The sequence below is a fragment of the Salarias fasciatus genome, chromosome 23 (assembly GCF_902148845.1).
Source record: "Salarias fasciatus chromosome 23, fSalaFa1.1, whole genome shotgun sequence".
Lineage (NCBI taxonomy): Eukaryota > Metazoa > Chordata > Actinopteri > Blenniiformes > Blenniidae > Salarias > Salarias fasciatus.
The window spans coordinates 14029676-14049860 of NC_043766.1; the positions used below are offsets into that span (position 1 = coordinate 14029676).

Consider the following 20185-nt stretch of genomic DNA (forward strand, 5'->3'; position numbering starts at 1 on the left):
CATGAAAGGTACAGCAGGACCATGTTTACCATTATGTGACGTCTGTCTTCTTGAAAACAATCTGCAAACATCTGCAACATTAGAAGATCGAACACTGGATTTTAGGAAGAGAGCTGGAAACCATTCTTACTTGTCTGTTGTCTGACTTTTGCTGGACTTTTTGTTTTAAGAAGCAGCAAATGCTTCCTGTTTGTGTACGGTCTCTCCAGGGAGGCCGTGTCAGCACCCGGGCTCTTTTAGTATGGAGTGATACAGTGTATGGTTTAGCGTTGTGTTCCAAACAGTGATGGATTGTGCTCAAAGATGTGTTTTTGTGTGATAAAGCTTTACTTGAGTTTGCAAAGAAACCAGTTTTCACTTACAAATTCTCGCCTATAAGTCCAAGAACAGAGTAATGTCCGTTCTTCGTGAGGTCAAAGGTCACCAGCATTATCAAGTGACAACCTTCAGCCCTGTTCCATGCACAAAGAAAGTTCCGTAGATTTTCTGTCAAGTTCTCAATGATATCTGCGTATGTGATAGTGAGATTTTTAAAGAAACTTTTTTCTCAAATAGATCAACAAATTTTAGACATATAGTATTTGGAAGGTCGGTGAACCCTTCTTTAGGGAGACAATGCTTTTTGCAGGGTGACCTTTTTATTCCAGACTTCATATTGACCTGTTGCTAATTTAAGAAATTTTCAGCTTCAGCTGTTTTTTGTTTTACCACTTACATTTTATTTGGTTGAACTTGTCCCAGCTTTTTTGTGTAATCTGTTGGTGCCATCAATTTTAAAATGAATAAAAGTTTTCATAAAAAAAATTCTATCTACTACTATCAGCACTAAACACATGATGTTTTTTATCTGATGTTTAGAAATATAGTTTTTTTTTTGTTTTATTTTGCAATTGCAAATCACCACATCCGGTTTCATACATCATCCTTTTTGGAGTTGAGTTTGCATTAGAAGTGTGTAATTTCTTTGATCCGTCAGTCAATTAGTCATCCTGGCTAATCTGCCAGCTTTAAATGTTTTATTTGTTGTTCCAAGACAGAAATCCTGTAGACAATAATAAACCTTTTAGTTTGTGATTTACAATTCAGCAAAACACCAAAGCTTGTTTAGATGTAGGAATAATTAAGCAAATAAAACTAAAATAGGTGTTATTGTGACTTCCTTAAACGTGCATGATTTGGTGTATAATATAAGCTATCATATCTACACTGAGAATATATATTTGCATATTTACAGCACATACAGCCTAGACACTCTCCCTCTCTTGTCTTTCAGTGTGTGTGTGTGTGTGTATGTGTGTGTGCGTGCGTGTGTGTGTTTGTGCTGGTGTGTGTGTGTGTGCGCGTGTGTGTGTGTGTGTGTGTGTTCGTGCACAGACTCGCAGCAGCCACCCTTGCCCCCACCCCTCTCATTAATATGTATGTGTTCTGAGGCAGCTAGCGAAGACGGTGTGTTTCTCACCCGCTGATTAATGCTGTCTGTCAATTACCTCTAGATCCAACCGTGCTGTGGAGCTTCCCCCAGGACCACACAGACCAGGTTGGAACACATTCCGCTTTTTCATTCCTCTCTCTCCCTCCTTCCCTCTAAATCTCTCACTCGTTCACTGTTACAGACAACCCCTACCACCTCCTCCTCTCGCATCTCCCTTCCTTTCCTAATGCCCTCACTCACCCTGCCATCCTGTGGTAACTTCCCCCAACACCTATCCCCACCACCACTGTACCTCGGTGCTCCCTCGCCTTTCGCTCTCCGTTTCCTCCTCCTCCCTGTCTCTCTCTCTCTCTCTCTCACTGTACGTCTGTTGTTGGTAATGAAAAGCAGTGAGCAAGTCTTCAATAACCGATGAATCAGTAATTATCATACAACCGTGACAGGAATGCACACCTCTGTTTTTCCCTTTCTCTCTTTCTGTCTATTTCTATCTCTTGCTCGCTCTTATTGTCCTACTCTGCTTGCTTCTTTTTGTTCACATTTATACAATTATAGCGCTCATTTCCAAACTGAAAGGAAAAAAAAAAAAAAACTTCAGCTGTTTTGTGCTCTTTGGCATGCTGTGTTTTTCCAAAATAATTTAAAAGGAAAGCGATGCAGTGAGGTTATACAGTAAATAATAACATCTCCAGATGTGGTATAATCAGTGGACCACTCAAATGGAATTTAAAACAGGATTTTAGTGGATTTCAAATTATTGCATCTGCTTCGATTCTTGCTGAAAACACTGCACACGTCAGAAGACCTAAGATCCCCAGCAACAAAACTAATAGGGTTTGAAAGGAGCAATTTATGATCAGACTCTAAACAGGTCTAAGGTTTCCTGGGTGTCAAGTTATCTTCAATAATGAGCGCACATATGGTAAATACAGTGGACCAAACTTTTCACTAGTTGGGTTCTTATAACTTGCATTTATGTTTGATCCATATTTCATGTTGTTTTGTGCATGGGCTTAATCTATACAGCAAATTACTATCAGCCCAAAACCTGACCTTGTAAAATGAACCTCCAAAAAGCGAAATATACAGTTCTTTAAAATTCAATGTTACATTCTGTCACCTTCATGATGTGATGTGTTGCCAATCCAGCTTTTAGTGCCAAAACAGCCCTGGGCCTCACGTTAACTTACACTAAAAGAAAAATGTAAATGAACTGGGTGAGGAATTTAAATTTAGGAAAAAACTAGAATTGTTATTGGAAGAGTAACTTGTTTTCAGTGGAAACACACAGCTGTAGTACTCCAAATAATCGTTAAAACGTTAATCTTGGATCCCTGCTTATCAAAATGTGATAATGTTTGTGTGTTTGGTCTCGACACGGTGAAATAGATGAAAAATAAGGTATCAACTCTAATAAAAATGATGGCCCCAAACTACAAAACAGGACCCAAGTTGTCACAAACCTGAATTATCCTTTATGCCAGTCACATATTTTATCAGTTCTCTCAAGGGGACAGTGCGCAGACTTGATTTGATTTGCTTTTATTTGAAAAAGCTCGCTCCTTACCCCCAGGAAAATGCACCGCCTCAGCAGGGTGTCTTTTTCAAAGTACAATAGTTAAGGTCTAACTTGATAAAATGATCACACGTTTTAATATTATGTGCATGAATCTATATCTACATTCACTGTAAGTGGATCAGGTTGAGCCATTTCTCTGTTGCTGTGACAAGTCCTGCTCTCAGCTGTTTGGGTTGCTCATGTCTGTGTGTGATTGCTGCACTGTCAGTCCAAGATTGGCAGAAGACAGACATTTGACAGTGGAAAAATAAGGCGTGGAGCATATTGTTTCAGTGCCAAAAGTCCCAGAGCAAATCACTGGACAGTTGACTGCAACAGCACATCAGCCTGACAGAAGGCATTAAGTCTACAAGCAGGGGGAAAAAAAAAAAAAAAAAAAAAAATTGAGACAACAAAAAATGTGGGTAGGCTTATATTTCAACACGGCAGCGTAGCTTGTGAGTTTAAGCAGCTCTCTTGCCTCTCTGATCCACTTTGAGGAATAAACGGACTTCTAGAAAGATGCTTCAGGCAATATCTGCCTGCCCCACAAGAACCAGAGCATGCTATCAGAGTGAGAGGTAAAGGGAAGTGAGGTAACAAGTGTGTGAGCTTACAGAGATAGGAGCAGGAAATTGTAGCAATGGAGACAGAGGTAATGGGGAACCCCCCCCCCGCCCAAAAAAAAAAAAAACCCACACTGTAAGCCAAGATAGATGACATGAATGGGGTAAAAATAGTGTTTGTGTTGACTTGGGCCTCGTCGTTCCACTTCAATGTCTCCTCTTTTTAGTCCCCCACAACCTTACTTTTCTTTCATTCTGTTGTTGACCAGATCGTTTGTGTGGATAAGATGGCCCTTAAGATGGCTAGTTAGCGTGCTGTGTACAGAGGGATTGGCCCTTTCGCCCGTATACATAAAGGCTGCATTCACGGGCCTCATTACCAGGATTAAGGCTCCTTTCCTCCTTTGTGGGGCTGAAGGCTGGAGTCCTCTGTAGCCACAGTCTCTGTGTCTCTCTGGTGCCCGAGCTGGCCAGCATATGGCAGCAGCAGCCAACAGTCTCTGCAGAGGGGCTCAGAGCTCAGAGCCAGGCCTCCTTTTGTTTAGGCTGTTATTGTTGCTCTGCGTAATGACATTTGTAGGCCGTAGGATTGGGGTGGAGGGGTTAGTCTACCCCAGGGAAGAAGAGAGAGAGGGAGAGAGAGAGAGAGAGAGGGATGGAAGAGGGAGGTTGAGGGAGGGGGGACAAAGACATGCAGACAGACAGGACTGTGGATTATGGAAATATGAATTGATTTTTTTTTTTTTTTTTCTGTTCAGTGGTAGAATAGAAAGCTCAAAGGAGAACAGACTGCAGGCTGGCTGGCACGCCAGGGTGGTGCGAGGGAAATATGAAGTGAGAGGCGCTTGCTCCTTCTTTCTCCTTCGGTCCTTTACCCCGCCCCCCCCCCCCCCCCCCCCCCCACCAACCCCAACCCCAACCCCAATCCTCCCTCAGCCCTTGAGACACTCAGTGCCCTGGTCATCCACAGATGCCACTTGGATGGGGGGGACAGAGGAAGAGAAAGATGGAAAAGAGAGGTAGTGAGTGAGAGACACAGAGGGAGGGAGAAAGGAGAGGTGGCTAAAGCATATATTTGAATCGTGAGAGCCCCCCCCCCCTTTTTTTTTTTTTTTTTTTTTTTTTTTTTTTTTGCAAATGAAGCAGACAGATGGAAATCTGTCCGTTTCCTCTCAGATCTCATCCCAAAGTTGTGGAAAAAACACAGCAGACAGAAAACACACACACACACACACACACACACACACACACACACAAACACACACACAAATGGTTCTGCCAGTTAATTCGAGCTAACCGCAGTCTAGTATATAGAGAGCCCACTTCTCTTCTCTGTAAAGAACAGAGGATAATATGATAAACACTCAGCAAGTTCCACAAACAGGGGATCATTTGAAAACTTGGAGAGGCTGTCAGCAACTCCACAGTATTTAAAAATGTGAAGTTATTCACACACATACACTGTACTGCTGGTGCTTTCTCACCCAAAACTACTGCAAAAACATTTTTTCAATCTTTCTAATGCCGACTTAATTTTTCATATGTTTTTTGCATCTTTTCGTGTTTCTCTACGTTGAAAGTTTATGCATTTTCAGCATTGGGTTTTAACAAATCAGTGTTCAGATCTTGTTCAGTTTAGATAATCTAGAAAGACCAGTGTACTTCTGCAACACATATACATGGGTAGATATTTGTTAAATACCTAAAATAAATATGTTCTAAACCTTTTAACTCACAGTAACTCGTGCCAATATCTTGCTGTCGAGTTTGCAAGCTGTCAATAAATATTTTCTTTCTCAAGGAAGTGCAGCACTTTACGAAGTGCTGAATGTTGTGGCTTTTAGATTTGCATTGCATTTCACTCTCTATATTTTACTTATAGATAATATATATGTACACCAAGTATTCCAATGTCTTTTTATACTTTGGTCAGACTTGATATGGTCTCTTAGTACAACTATTATTATTATTACAGTTATCCAGCATGTTATAGTTTTGTTCACTTTCTCTTCAGTCTTCTTTTCACACAGTCTTTCTCTCCATTGTTATTTTTTGCACTCTCTCCATCCTTCCAGTACCCTTTGCATACTTTGCTCTCTTCCAGTTCATCAACCCTCTTGTTTCAACAATTCTTATCTCATATTTCCCCTTACAAGCCACTGTTGCGAGAAATTGCACTTTTTTTCTTCCCATCTGATTGCAACATAATATCCAGAGAGAAATAAAGGAAGTATTGAATTATAAACGCATTTTACTGGAAGACTTTCTTCTAAATATGAAGTAAAGTTGATGTTAACTCTCCATGGATATTCCACCCATTTTACTGTAATAAGGAACCTTTGATCTTTCACTTACACATTGCATTGAGTTCAGCGTTTAACATGCTGTTACTCAGTGATACCACGGCTAAGAAAGTATTTGATTTGATCGTAAGGAGATATCAACGCTTTGATATGGACACACTTATTACTACAAAGTAAAATTGTGGAAGTAATGAAGTAATGTACTCTCCCTCTGTACAGTATGTTGACGATATCGTGGCATGATGATTTTATAAGCTTGCTGCATTTTGAACATGGAGGTGGTGAAGGGAGCAGCAATGTGTACAAACCGGGAAAAACAGACTAATTTTCCTTAAGACTGTTGTTTTATATGAACCTAAGAATCTGAGCTATAGATTGATTGATTGTGTCTTGCACTACGGAGCTTCTGAGCAGTACTGTTTATATGTGCTTCTCCTTTGTTGATCTTCTGCATGTAATTCTTAAGATTGTAAACAGCAGGTGTCTAAAATTATAACATGTTCTTATCAAGCTTTACTGCAGCTGAACATTCAGTATCTCCATACTATGTGCCTTTGACACATTAGAATTGAGAATAGATCAAATATAGCAACAATCTTGAAAATGTTCCAGTCTTTCTACATTTAGTTGGGTTTAAAATAGTCTCTAAACAGACTTTTCTTTTATAAATATAATGCTTAGATGTTCCTATATTTTCACTTGTTTAGATTTCAACCACTGTCAACTTTTTTGAGATACCATGACTTTAGGCTAAGCTCAACTTATTTCCTTCTCATGTTGTATCGCATATCTGTCTCAGCTCACTGTGTCATCAACCAGACAGGAAGAAGGGAGGGACAGACAAAGAGGAGGAGAAGAGGAGAGGCGGGAAGTCTCTCGAGGGTTCATCCTCGGCAGCTCTTGAGTGTTGCTCTGACACCGTGCTCCATCAGGACTGGCTGGCTGACATGCTGTGATTGGTGGCCACAGCTCTGTGGACAGGTCCTGGGTGGGGGAGGCGGGCAAGGAGAGGTCGATGGGGTTGGTGAAGTAGCAGTGGTCTGAGGGATTGGGGTAAAGAAGATGAGCTGGTGGACATGATTGGTGGCTTGAGCCCACAGGGAGGTGAGCACTGACCCTGAGGAGAGGAGGAGAGTGTTGGTGGAGGTGTCCATGTGGGTGTGCAGACCTTTGCTTTGAAAGGAGCACGGCATGCCAACCTGAAGACGGTATGTGGCCCTCAGTTGATGCCTGACACAGCACCCAAAGGATGAACTGAAACCCAGCAATCCTGATAAGAGAGGTGGAAGACATAATACAAAAAGGGAGGTGGAGAAGTAAAGTGAAAGTGGATGAGTTTTAAAGGAGATTTATGGCAACAAGGAAGTGACAGGGAATGTGAGAGGAAGGTGAGGAAGTCATGAGATTGGAGTGATAGGGAAGTAGAGAGATGGATTCAAGGTGAGAGGCATGTGGCATGGCAGTTTGTGAAAGAAAGTGAGAGAAAATGAAGGAGAGAGAAAAGAAAGGGATGTTGTGAAATAAGAGTCGATAGCACAAAATGTTTTTTAATATTGTGTTTTCATGAACATCGGAGTTATACATAGAGCCTAACTTTCGAGACTTTCATATGTGAAACACTCACACTTTCCTGTGGGAAATATATAATCTATATCAAGGTATTAATGCAGCACATACTTGAATGAAGTGTGTGTAGCGTGAATGTAGCTGAGATATGATGATGGACAAAACCAGCTTCCTCACACGACTTGTAAAGCTACAGGACACGCAGAGAGTGTCGAGAATGCTTTTTCTGCCTCCTTGGCTGCATCAGAAGTGGCTTAAATAAGAAGACTACCCCCACCCCCGAACCCCCCCACCCCCCCCCCCAAAAAAAAAAAAAAAACAAATAAACAAGCAAGCAAACCCCAAAACAATAAAGAAAATGTGAAAACAGACTTGAAAGATAATGTGTGTATGGTGCGATAGATCTAAATATCAGTGTGTGTGTGTGTGGGTGTCTGTGTCTGTGTGTGTCTCAGTGTGTCACAGGGTCTTGTCTTTCCCCTTCACTGCACCCTGACAGCTGTGTCAAACAAGGCCTCATATGATCTGTGTATGTCTTTGAAAATACGCGTGTGTATGTGCATGGGTTGATACTGTTTTTATTCTTCTTTCTAACCCCTTTCACCTCGGATCCCCAGGGTGTTCCAGGGTCTTGCTTAATGGACAGTCTCGCCCCACTAAGCTGGCCTTTGGCTTGGGCACTGAGCTGGACGCCTAACTAGGGCTCTTTGTTGCTCATGGGTCCTGATTGCGCTGACCTCTGGGCTGGCTTCATGGGAGAAGAAGGGTGGTAGAGAGGGAAAAGGAGAGCAAGGGAAGTGTTTTTACGCCCCGTTGCTCACATCTTTCCAACATCGGCCTGAGGCTGGTGAAAAGAAAGTGGCGCTGTGTTTTGGCAGTGGAGTAAAGAACCGTTGGCTGCGTTTGCTCTCCAAGCTGCAGGTGAGCGGCGATGGATCTACTAATGTACAGATGTACGCATATGATATGCCACCCATTACATCCACTAATTGCACTTTGACTGTTGTACAGCAGTACTCCTGAAACAAGTTTGATGTTTTTTAAATTTTTTTTTTTTTTTTTTTTTTTAAATAAAGTCTTTAAAAAAATGCCACTAACATGAGATCTTTAAAGTTCAATTCTGCACAAGCCAACAGGTGAGGACATAACATACTCAGTTTTTGCATTTCATTTTTAAAATGTCAGTCTCGGCACTTCACTGCTGGAATGAAATAAACAAAAATTGCAAGAACGCACTTTTTCACTGAAAGGAAAATAGAGATACTAATTCAGAACTACTTCAAATCTGAACGATTTTATTGGACCCATACAAAGCCCTTCATCCTTCTCATTACCAATTTTGTTTTGGCTTTATGGAAATAAGTGCGCATACTGAAGTACCTCTGGGCAACCAGTGACTTCCAGGAAAGTCTGGATCTCAACCAAGGAGGACGGGTGACTGAGGAGACAGATGACCTGCAGGAAAGTCTTTACTGAGTGCGTGAGGTTAGCAACTTCATGCACAGAACTTGCAAGAGGACAGAACACTGAGCAATACACCCAGACTCTCCTGATAGTGGGGAGAGGACGATGGCAGGAATGAATTAAGGACAAAGGCAAGGCTCACAAAAAGGCAGCGGAAGTAAAGTGTCACTGCAGAAAGACCTGAATGAATTAAAAAAAACTTAAACTACAGCTAGTCAGTGCCAAGTGTGAAATAGAGATGTCTTAGATAAAGCACACAGCAGTAGCACCTGGTGGGACGCAGGAGAGCTCCAGACAGGGATCACCCCACGATACTGGAGATCTCTCTGCACCTGTGTCCCCTCAAAACATCAGGAGGGACCCCAGAGAGCCAAATCCACACTGCGAAGGAACAACTCAGATGGCTGAAAATGAGCGATACAGGGAAGGAAAGACAGCTCACAGATTGGGGTAGTGAGCAGAGAGAGTCTGTTGTTGGTTATGGAACAGGAGAGCAGAGCGAAGCTGCAAGACAGGAGAAAGAAGTGGGCAGTGATCTGGTCACCACTGCCGATCCACCTTTGGGAGGGTGCTGTGGTTCAGGGTCGAAACACCTGATGATCAGTGGACACCACAACTCCCCTTGGCCAAGGCTAAAGGGAATGAAGAAGGCTCGCCTGAAAATCATCTGATGGTCTGTGTAATCGGGTCAAAAAAATTGCTCCTGCTTCTTTTAGATACATTAATTCCTTCCCACAGTCGCTGATGCTTGCTCATGTGGATCTGTTGGCTTTTCATTGTTAAAGCAACCTAGAAATGACTGTGTTGTATTTGGCTGTATATAAATAAAGCTGAATTGAATTGAATTGATTTTCTAAACTGCTTGATCCTGATGAGGGTCGTGGGGTGTAGAAGCCAATCTCAGCTACTGGTGGGCGATGGCAGTTTACACCTGGGACATTTCACCTGTCCATCGCAGGGCCAACACATAGAGACAGGCAACCACACACCCTCACACCTAGTGGCAATTTAGAGTCACCAGTTGACCTCACGTGTGTTTTTTGGACCATGGGAGGAAGCCGTGGTACCCAGAGGTAACCTACACACACACAGACACACACACACACAGACACACATACACACGCCAGTATTTGAATCCAGGACCTTCTAGCTGTGAGGCAAGAGTGCTAATCACTGCTCCACTGTGCAGCCTCCTTTTAGATGCATTCAACTTTTAATATCTTGCAGTTTTTAAATGTTTCAATGCTGTTTTCATTGAAAAGCATTTCACAAATGAAGCATTATAATCCTTGACTGTGATTGAACAGATGTGCTGTGGAAGGCCTGAAGGCCACTGAAATAAATATTGTATTCTAGCCGTTTTTGCATTTTGTAGATATCATAAACAGTTTAACAGCTGTGGTTGGCTGAATGCTGTCAATAGGGACATAAGAGTTTAAGGGTTAAAAGATATTTTTTTTCAAGCTGCTCTTTCCCTTTGTGTCAAGAGCCTCAAACGTTCCTGCTAAAAGTCAGGACGGGGACGATTTGTTGGTTTATATCTGCTCTCTTGTTAGATTATTCTTGTTCGCTTTCAGGCTTGTAATGTTTCCCCTCACAGTTATCACATTCAATAGATGGGTGTAGATCAGAAACCATTCTGAACAAATTTATTACAGGTTTCACATAGGGAGACACACTAACCTGTCCACGCTGACCTATGGTCAATTTAGAGCCACTGTTTAATATATTAAGCATGTCTTTGAATCGTTGGACCAAGTGAGTATAGCCACTGATGGACTTTCTGTTTTGAAAACAGACCAAGTTCTGATGCATATTGTTCAGATGTTTTTATGCAAGTGCAGTTAGCGTTTTAAAACTTGATTGTGAAATATTTGTGCTTCATAACTTTCCAATACTGTACGCCTGGCTTCACTATCTTGTGTGAGATATTCACATCCGTACCTATAGTTCTCTTCTCCCTGATGCAGTTTCTGCACATGTGGCTATACTAGGGGAACAAAGATTTTAGAAATGAGGAATAGAGAGGTGGTTAGTGATGTGACAAAACATTGTTCCAACTTGTTTTTGTTACATAAGAAAATCCTGCATTCTACATCCGTCCTTCAGAGCTCACTGTTCACTTTACCATATGTTCAATAAGCTTTCTGTGTAATGCTGCTGAACACACTCTCCAAAAATGTGCACTTTTATTTGAGAATGCTGCCAAACTCCCAATAGTATTATGGCTTCAGTCAGAAATGAAGAAAGAGAGCGCTGCGTTTGGAAACAGGTTGTTCCTGTCAACCAGAAAACTCAGATTCATGGCATCAGATGCCCAACTTACCACAACCGCATTCTGCTGCCAACAAAGTGATCACACATGGAGCCACGTGGCTGAGCTGGCATGCATTTTTCCTTTTACCACCCCATACAAGGAACAACCAGCAGCCGCCAGTTACAGACAGAGATACCAAAAATGACAATTAAGGCGTTGTGTGAAACAGAGAGAGTGATGAAGCAGGGAAGGGAGACTAAGGAGACGGAGGAAAAGCAGGACGCAGTGATGACCTGACCCTCTCTGCTAGATTCCATGTACATCTGTCAGTGAGACGTCCATGGCCAAATGTTTAGGAGCCAGTGTTGCACTACTGCACCCCTGCTGAGCTTCAGTGTATACATTCTGTGTGTGTGTGTGTGTGTGTGTGTGTGTGTGTGTGTGTGTGTGTGTGTGTGTGTGTGTGACGCCATGTGTTAGAGGCAGGCCCACATCAGGGTTCATACAGTGGAGCTAAGCCCAGTGGGAGTTGAAAGCTTAAAGAAGGAAATCCCCCCCGGCTACTTGGTACACACACACACACACACACACACACACACACACACACACACACACACATGCATGTGCTATCTTTCTATATCACTCTCCCTCTCCTCCTGGCACTTCATTAATGAAACCCATGCTTGTATGTTTGGGGCATATGCAGCTCTCTTGGCCCAACACTACAAGTGTGTGTCTCGCTGTGTGTGTGTGTGTGTGTGTGTGTGTGTGTGTGTGTGTGTGTGTGTGTGTGTTTGAGGGAGTGAGACATCTCCCCCTATCACATGGTAATATATTCAGTGGAAGATCTCAGCAGAGGCATAATACTGCCGCTCTCCCTGTCTGAGCCCATCTGTGATATGTAGAAAGGACATCAGCAGGACAGGGTATTAGCACTGGAATAATGTGCACTGTTATTGTTGACGCCACATACTTATTCTCCAAGCAATATGCCCTCTCACCCCAAAACATAAATACACCCATTGTGCAATAAGCCGAAAATAAATGAGTGTAATACAATGGATGGCATGTATACTGCCCTAGTGGAATGTCGTTATGTTGGAGGTGACTCATTAACTGCTGATCGACGGTGGACAAGTTTGGGGCTGGACAGTGGGAGGTTAAGGGGATGTTATTGCTCACGTAACTGTAAATTATTAAATCTATCCTACATGTGATATAGCCTAAAATGAATAAGGGGCGGGGGGGGGGGGGGGGGGGGGGGGGGGGGGGGACACATTAAAAAATGGCTTGTTTTGACAAGCTTCAATCAGGACCTGATGGATGCAGTGATTTCTAAGTTTCTAGTTTCCCAGAAATATTTTGTCACAAGGTGAATATAAATGTGGAGTAGGGCAACTGAGTGGTTCTTCAGAGACCCAATCTAAGTTTTTCATTTTGTCACGGGTTTAGGCTTTGGGATGTCTTTAAGGCTCCGGAAGTATAGATTGAAGAATAGAATTTCTTCTTGGTGTAGAGATGGCACATACAGACATGAATAGAAGGACGTATACACTCTACCTGTCAGGTTTTGGCAAATGCTTTAAAAGGCCAGAACAGATCAATCTGCCATCTTTGATTCCTCCTGGAGAATGGCTCTGATAACACAGAACTGTTGTTCATCAAAATAACCTTCTTCCCCTGGCGCTCTGCACCAGAGGGGTCACAGGGAACAGAAACTTGGAGAGGGATTTTTATTATTTTTTTTTTGTATCCAGAAAGACAAAACTCCCTCTTCCCCACATCTCCCTGTCCAATCAGCCAGGGCAGAGTGAGCAAGAATGTGAAAATGTAACGCCCCCATGTCAATTTGAAAGTGCACCTCATAGGCTCATGTGAACCTCCACCTCTCTCCACCCTCCATCCCACCTTCCCCCTCTCAAGCAGCTCTGTTGCTTTGGTCCGGCTCTGAAGGCCGTTCTTATTACCGGCACAGAGCGCAGGTCAGAATGGCAAGCCGGCAGCATACTATTAAAGCCTAATGAAAGGAATCTCTGCAGGGTCTGAGGTCTGTAGCGGCCAGAGGAAGCTCTGCCTCTGCCCATTGTTCTTCTGCTCTGCTCACAGTTCTTCAGGTTTTTTTTTTTTTTTTCGTTTCGTTTTTCCATCTCTAAATCTGGCTCCTCCAGCATCTCCCCTGTTTCTGTCTGTCACTGTCTTTATCTCTCTTTCACACACATTTTTGTCTTTTTCTTTAACTTGCTCTCACATTTACACTGTGTTTTTAAGTTTTGCCCTACCTCTGTTTGCATCAGACCAAGTGTTTCAAATGCATTTTTCACTCCTGTAAATTTGATGAGCCAGTAGTAGAACACAGCTGTGGACTCATATAGGAACTCAGTTATTCCTGTGAAAACTATAATGCAGACATTCAATTTACATTAAAAACACAAGACAAGTTTTAAATATACACGAATCTAAACCAGTTTCTTTAAAAATTTGTCCCAGTTGATCTTTGTGACTGCCACAAGAACAGGTATGTTGTTGATAATAGAATGTTTTTTTCAGTATTGATCTCATCTGATATATTATGCATAGATCATTTCAATTTTTTAATAATTCTCAATGATTTCAGAGAGAGGAAATGTACTTATAGTGTTCATATATTTAGATGCATTTTCATGTAATCTAATCAAAAATGCATGTATGACTGTTGCTTGTGATAGTAAAAACATCTAAAAACATATAATATCTGCCAGTGGAATGAATGAAATGATTGAATTCAGTTTTTTGCTCCATTTAAGTAGAAGACCTTTAAACATTTCCCTGTATCCCACTGACATCATACTTGTCAAGTGATCATCTCATTTAAAGGGTGAAAAATGGGTTCACCAGTATCTAGCCGAATGCGATTTTGGAGTGTTGCAGCATTCAGCATAAAAGTTAAAGGTAAAGGTCACATGAAAGGGTGTTATTCCAGAGTGTGACCTTGTGCAGGCAGGGATTTGCCCTGACATCAGGAATTTAATCCCGTTTGACGCTCTCAAAAAGTCCTGTTTCTATAAACTGCAGTAACTCTGAGTTGCTTTAATAGAAAATTGTTTGTCTCAAAAGCAAATTACCTGTTTAATGAATTGGGGTGCATGTCTTTCTGTGGTCAATCCATTTTTAAATATAAAGGGATTTAAAGTCACACTTTCCAGCAGTTACTGTACCACTGTTTATTTCCTTGAGCCACTAAATTAATGCATTGTTGGAAAGAAGCAGCAGCCAGCGAATATTATTGGAAACATTTTTGCTCATATAGATCGTTGAATGCTTGTAAGGCATTGAATTTATGTGTTGTGGTCGAGAACATGACAGTAGATTTATCTGTCTCTGGTGCCTTTTCTATATTAATTGATTCAATTATTGATTCCACCATGCATTTGAATGCAAAATAGCTCTGGCATGGGAAAATACCCCCTAAAAAACAAAACAAGAAACAGCAAGACTTTGTTATAGGTCTTCCGTTTTCTAGAAATATGAAAACAACCAAGTATTACATTCTGCTCCCTACTGCTATTAGTTTTTGTTTCAACATCATTCAAATGTGAAACATTGAAATTTTACATGTCTCTATCATGTCTGTTTTTTTTTGTCTCTTTCTTCCTATGCTTCTTTTTAGGTTGTGCATGGTATCCTGTAACTGTTCCGTAATTGGTGCAGTGTTCACATTATTGAAGAGACAGGAAATTGTTCGGGAAGTGCTCCAGTTTACAGTGTATTCAATCAGACTCACTTCTCCTTGGCTGGAAAAGTGCTGACAATAGTCATCAGTTCAGCAGCCACTTGGTGTCTTCAGTCATTTGTTTTTAACTTTGTGTTTTACCAATCTTACGCTTATTTCCAGTGCCCAAGTGTACCTAATCAAGGTTTCATACCATCATACATTTTTATTCTGCATTATTTATTTTTTCCTTTCTCTGTCTCTCTCAAACCAAGGCTCAGCTGTCCTTGTGCCTTTACACATTGCAAATGAATGCATATCCATGCAAATTCTTAAAAAAGAAAGCCCGAGAATTTGAATATTTTGCTTAAAGCTGCACCCAGGTCGACCCTGCCATTCGGCATTTGAAAGCAGTGTGTCTGTTTGAATACTGAGGATCTCTCTTTGTCATGTTCGCCAGAGGGGCTGGGTGAGCGAACCAGCACCGGCAGGATGGGCAGAGATCGGCTGGGTAGCTGCACACAGACAGACTAATTGGGAAAAGGGGGGCGAGAGAGGGGACGAGGGGCGTTGGTAAGGGTGAGTAAAAGGTGGGGTATGCAGGAAGGGGGAATCTAAGATGACGACAGGGGGTTTAGGAAGGAGGTGAAAGAGGATGGAGTTTCGGGGGTGGGGGGGAACGAGAGAGCGGGGAAGGAAGAGAGAAGGTGATGAAGAGGGCACAAGAGTGTGCAGAAGGAAGAGGTGAAGAAAGGGTGAGTTCAGACGCTGTTTTCAGCGCTGATGTGTTAGCCTTGCTGACTGTGTCGTTATGCTGTTAAAGGCTGGCTGAAACACCACAGTGGGTGCTGGTGCAACATACTGTAGCCGTATACAGTATGTTTGGCATATGGGACTCAAACAAAGTGGCTTCTTTGCTGACACTGCTCTACAAAAAAATCTAACTTAACTTTTATCTCAAAGTGCTATAACATGCAAGTAAAGCAAAAAAAGAGAAAATTACATTCATGAAGTTACCGACTGAGATGAGCCAAAACTAAGAGCAAACAAGTTTTTATGTGTTTGTTTTTCAAAGGTTTTACTTGTTTGATAAGTGGTTTGAATTCCCATAGTCATAAAGTTAAAGTTTGTTATCTAAAAATATTGAAAACCTGGACCAATAAATTGAGAAATTTATTGAGAGATTTCCATACTCAAGCTGCTGCTAGTGCCTTATTCAACTGGTTGATTTCAGGGATAGTGTATCACCAAAATCTCTATAACACTTGGGTTAGTTTTATATTCAGTCTTCTTTTCCTTTATGTGTTGCGTTATGCTAAGAACAATTTAAGGAGAAAACGTCCATATATTTCAAATTGTTCTAGGAACACCTGCTTTGGTAGTACTCATTTCTTGTTGACCCAAAATTCTCTGATTCTGGACTCTTAAAAGTGAAAAAAAAATTGTATTGATTACCAACTTGATATTTTTTGGGGATTATTGGATGTTTTTTTGGTTGATTTTTAAGCCCTTTCAATAAGTAGCTGACTGAATTAATTGATGAATTGTTGCTTGCACCACTGGGTTGGAGAGAAATGTGAAGCGGTGCTCAAGTTGATCATCATCTCATAGTTCAAATGTATGTTTTTGGATAGCTCTCCGATTTCCAAAAGTGCTGCCAATGAAAGGTTTAGTATGCATTTCGGGGTCAGTGTTGAAAAGAAAGAACATCACATTTAATCTTCTTGAGCTTAGGCTGCTGAGTGAAGATGCAGGAAAGTACAATGTAACTCAATGTTTTTGTCTAAATCTTTGGGGCAAAGCGATCCATTTGAAGACACATTGGGGTTGTCAGTGCATCTGGCATTCAGCCTTCACTGCAATGACACTCGTATTAAAGATGACTCTCTATGCTTTTTGAAAGAGGTATTGATCAGTTCTCCTAATGAGCCAGTTTGTCTTTCTTTTCAGTTTGTACGTCATTGTACAGAAAATGCTATTGCAGATTTTAGCAGTTGTATAATTAATATAGACTGTATTGTTTATACCTGTGACTTTAAAATGCATCAGCTATAAAGCTTCTTAGTAGCATTTGAAATTTAATGGATACTGTTCAAAACATGGCGATCCTTTTCTCCCAGGTGTTCTTATTTTTTTCAGAATCTGAGTTGCTGCATCTCTGTATTTTCAATATTTTGTACAATGACAATGTTGTCCTCATTATTCATGTAATAAGTTACAACTGTTGGGAGCAGTTTCAGCGCCTCTGTTCTTGATGACTTGAGCACATTCATTGGCCATGTGTGATACACCAGACGAGTGTTGTTCACAGTTGTATTGCCATACAGATGTGAAGCATATCATGCTGTTTTTCAACATTCATTTCAACTTTACTACCTTTCCAACTTTAATTGTTCTCTATTATATTTCCATGTGGTGGGGGGGGAAAAAAAAATCTGGTTGCAACGACCTGACTTGAGTTAAGTAATCCATCACAGTGCACATCTTGCCTGCATTATTTTGACTTATGTTATTTTTGTGTGGTAATACAGCACAGACCTTTCAAATCAGCCTGCACTTACAGTTCCATTGCCAGGAAATAATAAATTAACTTTGACAAAAAAAAAAATAAAAAAATAAAAGCCAACATGGTGTTTGCTGTGATGGATTGCACAGTGAAGAGCAGTGTGCTTTCAAAACAGCTGACAATAATATCAAAATTTCAGTAATTGGATAACACATGCAAAAACACTGATTCAGTCCTTTCAAAGCCTGAATCTAATATTATGCCTGTGTTACATTTACAAATTTTCCTGCCACCAGTCTCTATCCCTTATAAAACTACACCCTGTCTGCAGGGCTCGAGGGGCCAGGCTACACCAAACTAGGCTGAGTTACATTGGGTTGGTAGCAAGATTGATCTGGCTGCTGTAGCCAGGGGAATATAAAGCAGGGCAGGGGCTTAAAGTCTTGAGCCCCCCAAGGGAGGAGTCCTTGGTGCATGGGGAGAGGGGCATGAACTGAGCTGCTTCTCATTCCCTCCCTTCTTTCCTCACCTTTTATACTGTTATGTCCAACTGTCTCCATCTCTTTCTTCGTTGTGACATCCCCTCTCAGTCTGCCTCTGCCTTTCTTTAGGTTCTCTCTTTCATATTTTTACCCTTTTTAATTCTTTTTTTTTCCTTCTATCCACATTTCTCCACAATGCTTCAATGCCTCACTCGCTTTGCGAGCATATGGGAAAGTGAATATTGCCCATGAAGTTCACACCCAAAATGAAACACCATGGCTCATGCCGAGTTTAGCATTTAATCTGTTTATGAAGAACACTAACGGTTAGGTTTAATGGTTAAGATCATCCTGCTTGCTCTGCTCTTAAAAACTGGTTTCCCCATTTTTATCGATGGTACGCGGCCAATAGAGGAGGTGCATACGTGTGTGTTTAAGACACTCAGTCCTGGCCCACACAGAGTGATCTGTCACGTGTCAAATCCACCCAGCACCTGGTGTAACGCTCAACCTCCTATTGCTAAGTATATCCCACTGTAATTATTTCTCAGGGAATTAGTGTTGAGCAGCAATAAAAGTGGAAGCTTAGGCCTATTTCTTTAAAAGTAGCATGTCGCCCTGCGCTGCAAAGTTTGTTGTGCTCTTCCCTGCCGTACCGTGCTATTCTGCAGGGGCACAGTGCAAAGCTGCACAGTGCTGCTGTTGTAGTGTTGTTGTGCAGAGATAGCGGGACCGTCCACTGGGGGAACCCAGAGCATTCTGTCTCACTGAGTGATACCCCTGTCTCCACTCATGATAAGCTACACACACACACACACACACACACACACACACCCGTGTTTGCCTAGCCTAGCAGCAGATTCCTCCCTCACTCGCCCCCATCCCCACGCAAAGCTGCAAATATATTAGCTGCCGCTTTTTCTTTTGTCTTGGGAAAATGGCAGCAAGCAGGGGGAGTGTTTGTGTGTGTGTTTTGTGCGCGCGCACACACATACACACAGACACACACACACACAAACATGCACACGCGCACGTGTGGTTACTATACTAAGAAACTGTGAAAGAACACCCCCTTTGTGCCATTCGTGTTTAGATATCCCAGTGGTATAGGGCCCAGTCATGGGAGGAGAGCTGCAGATGCCTATGAGCTGCCAGTGATACAGGTATGATGTAGGAAAGAGAAAACAGACAGATGAGGTACAGACAGATTGCGAGTAGAAAAATCACATACAAGCCATCAATTTCTTTGGTTTAAACAGAAAGGAATATTGGAACAGCAACACTGTTGGGCTCAGTATAAAAGCTTGATACACCCATGCAAAAAACACGCTTTTTGCTCACTTTAACTGTTATCTGTCCAGGTATTTTCAAATTAGTCAGTGACGTCCATTTGCATCTTTCAGTAACAAAAGGTTGAAAAGCAAAAATGTCAAACAAACTGATAAATTGCTCTTTCATTGTTAGGCTTCTTCCTCAGTTAACCAAGACTCACAAAGTACGCCGAACACTGAGCATACTGACACCGACGCTTCCGTTACAGCAGTGCTAATTGCTATTGGGTAACTGTTTAAGCCATAGTTGTTATTGGAATGAGAACACGTACAGCTTGATTTCTTAACTGGAAAATTTCCATCTAGCAATCCAGATCATGCTTTTTACATGTTGTATTTTATATAAAATATTGGTTCCATCATAGTTTTGTTATGAATGCAGTGTTATAGGCTCCTACTGGCTTTCAACATGGTTTGGACTTTACCAATCAGACCAACATTTGGTTGAAACTTTTTCACTTTTAACATCTGCAGAGAAACATATTAAACCAATATAATTTCAGGTAATGGTGCCTTTTTTTTCCTAATGCAATTACAAATGTTTATGATTATGAGAATTAAGGACAAAATCATTAGCTGATCATATAATTATTCTCCTAGAAATTATAAGGAGTGATACTCCTTCATAGAGTTAAATCGGTACTACATTTTTTTAACCCAGTGATATGTATAATCAGCAATATCTTGGAATTTTTTTAAACAAATGTGACACATACTCTTTAGTTGTGTTTTAACTCAATGTGAGATTGCTCTTAGCTTTAATTTATGTCTGCATAAACTTGTAATTTAATTTTACAGTTCAGAACCACAGGATACACAAAACAAAAGGCTCACATTTCACTAAATGTAACAATCGTTCTAAAATGGGAAAAAAGAGCGTGAATGCTTTTCTTGTCTGTTTTCACAAACCATCTTGTAAGATGTGTCTCCCAAGGCTCAGCTGTCCGGTCTGTTTCTAATGGCTATAGACAGCAGTTTAAAAATCTCTGTATACTGTAAGACGTCAGTATACCTGCAGCGCTCAGATGCACG

General features: G+C 41.4%; 1 protein-coding gene across 3 annotated transcripts in view; it reads left to right on the forward strand.

The window, feature by feature from the left end:
- dennd1b (DENN/MADD domain containing 1B) overlaps positions 1-20185 on the forward strand; it is a 114966-nt gene that overhangs the window by 25230 nt on the left and 69551 nt on the right. For all 3 annotated transcript variants that reach the window (XM_030083691.1, XM_030083692.1, XM_030083693.1), the window contains exon 3: positions 1494-1537. In XM_030083691.1, the coding sequence (XP_029939551.1) occupies positions 1494-1537 (44 nt within the window). The remainder of the gene's footprint in view (positions 1-1493; positions 1538-20185) is intronic.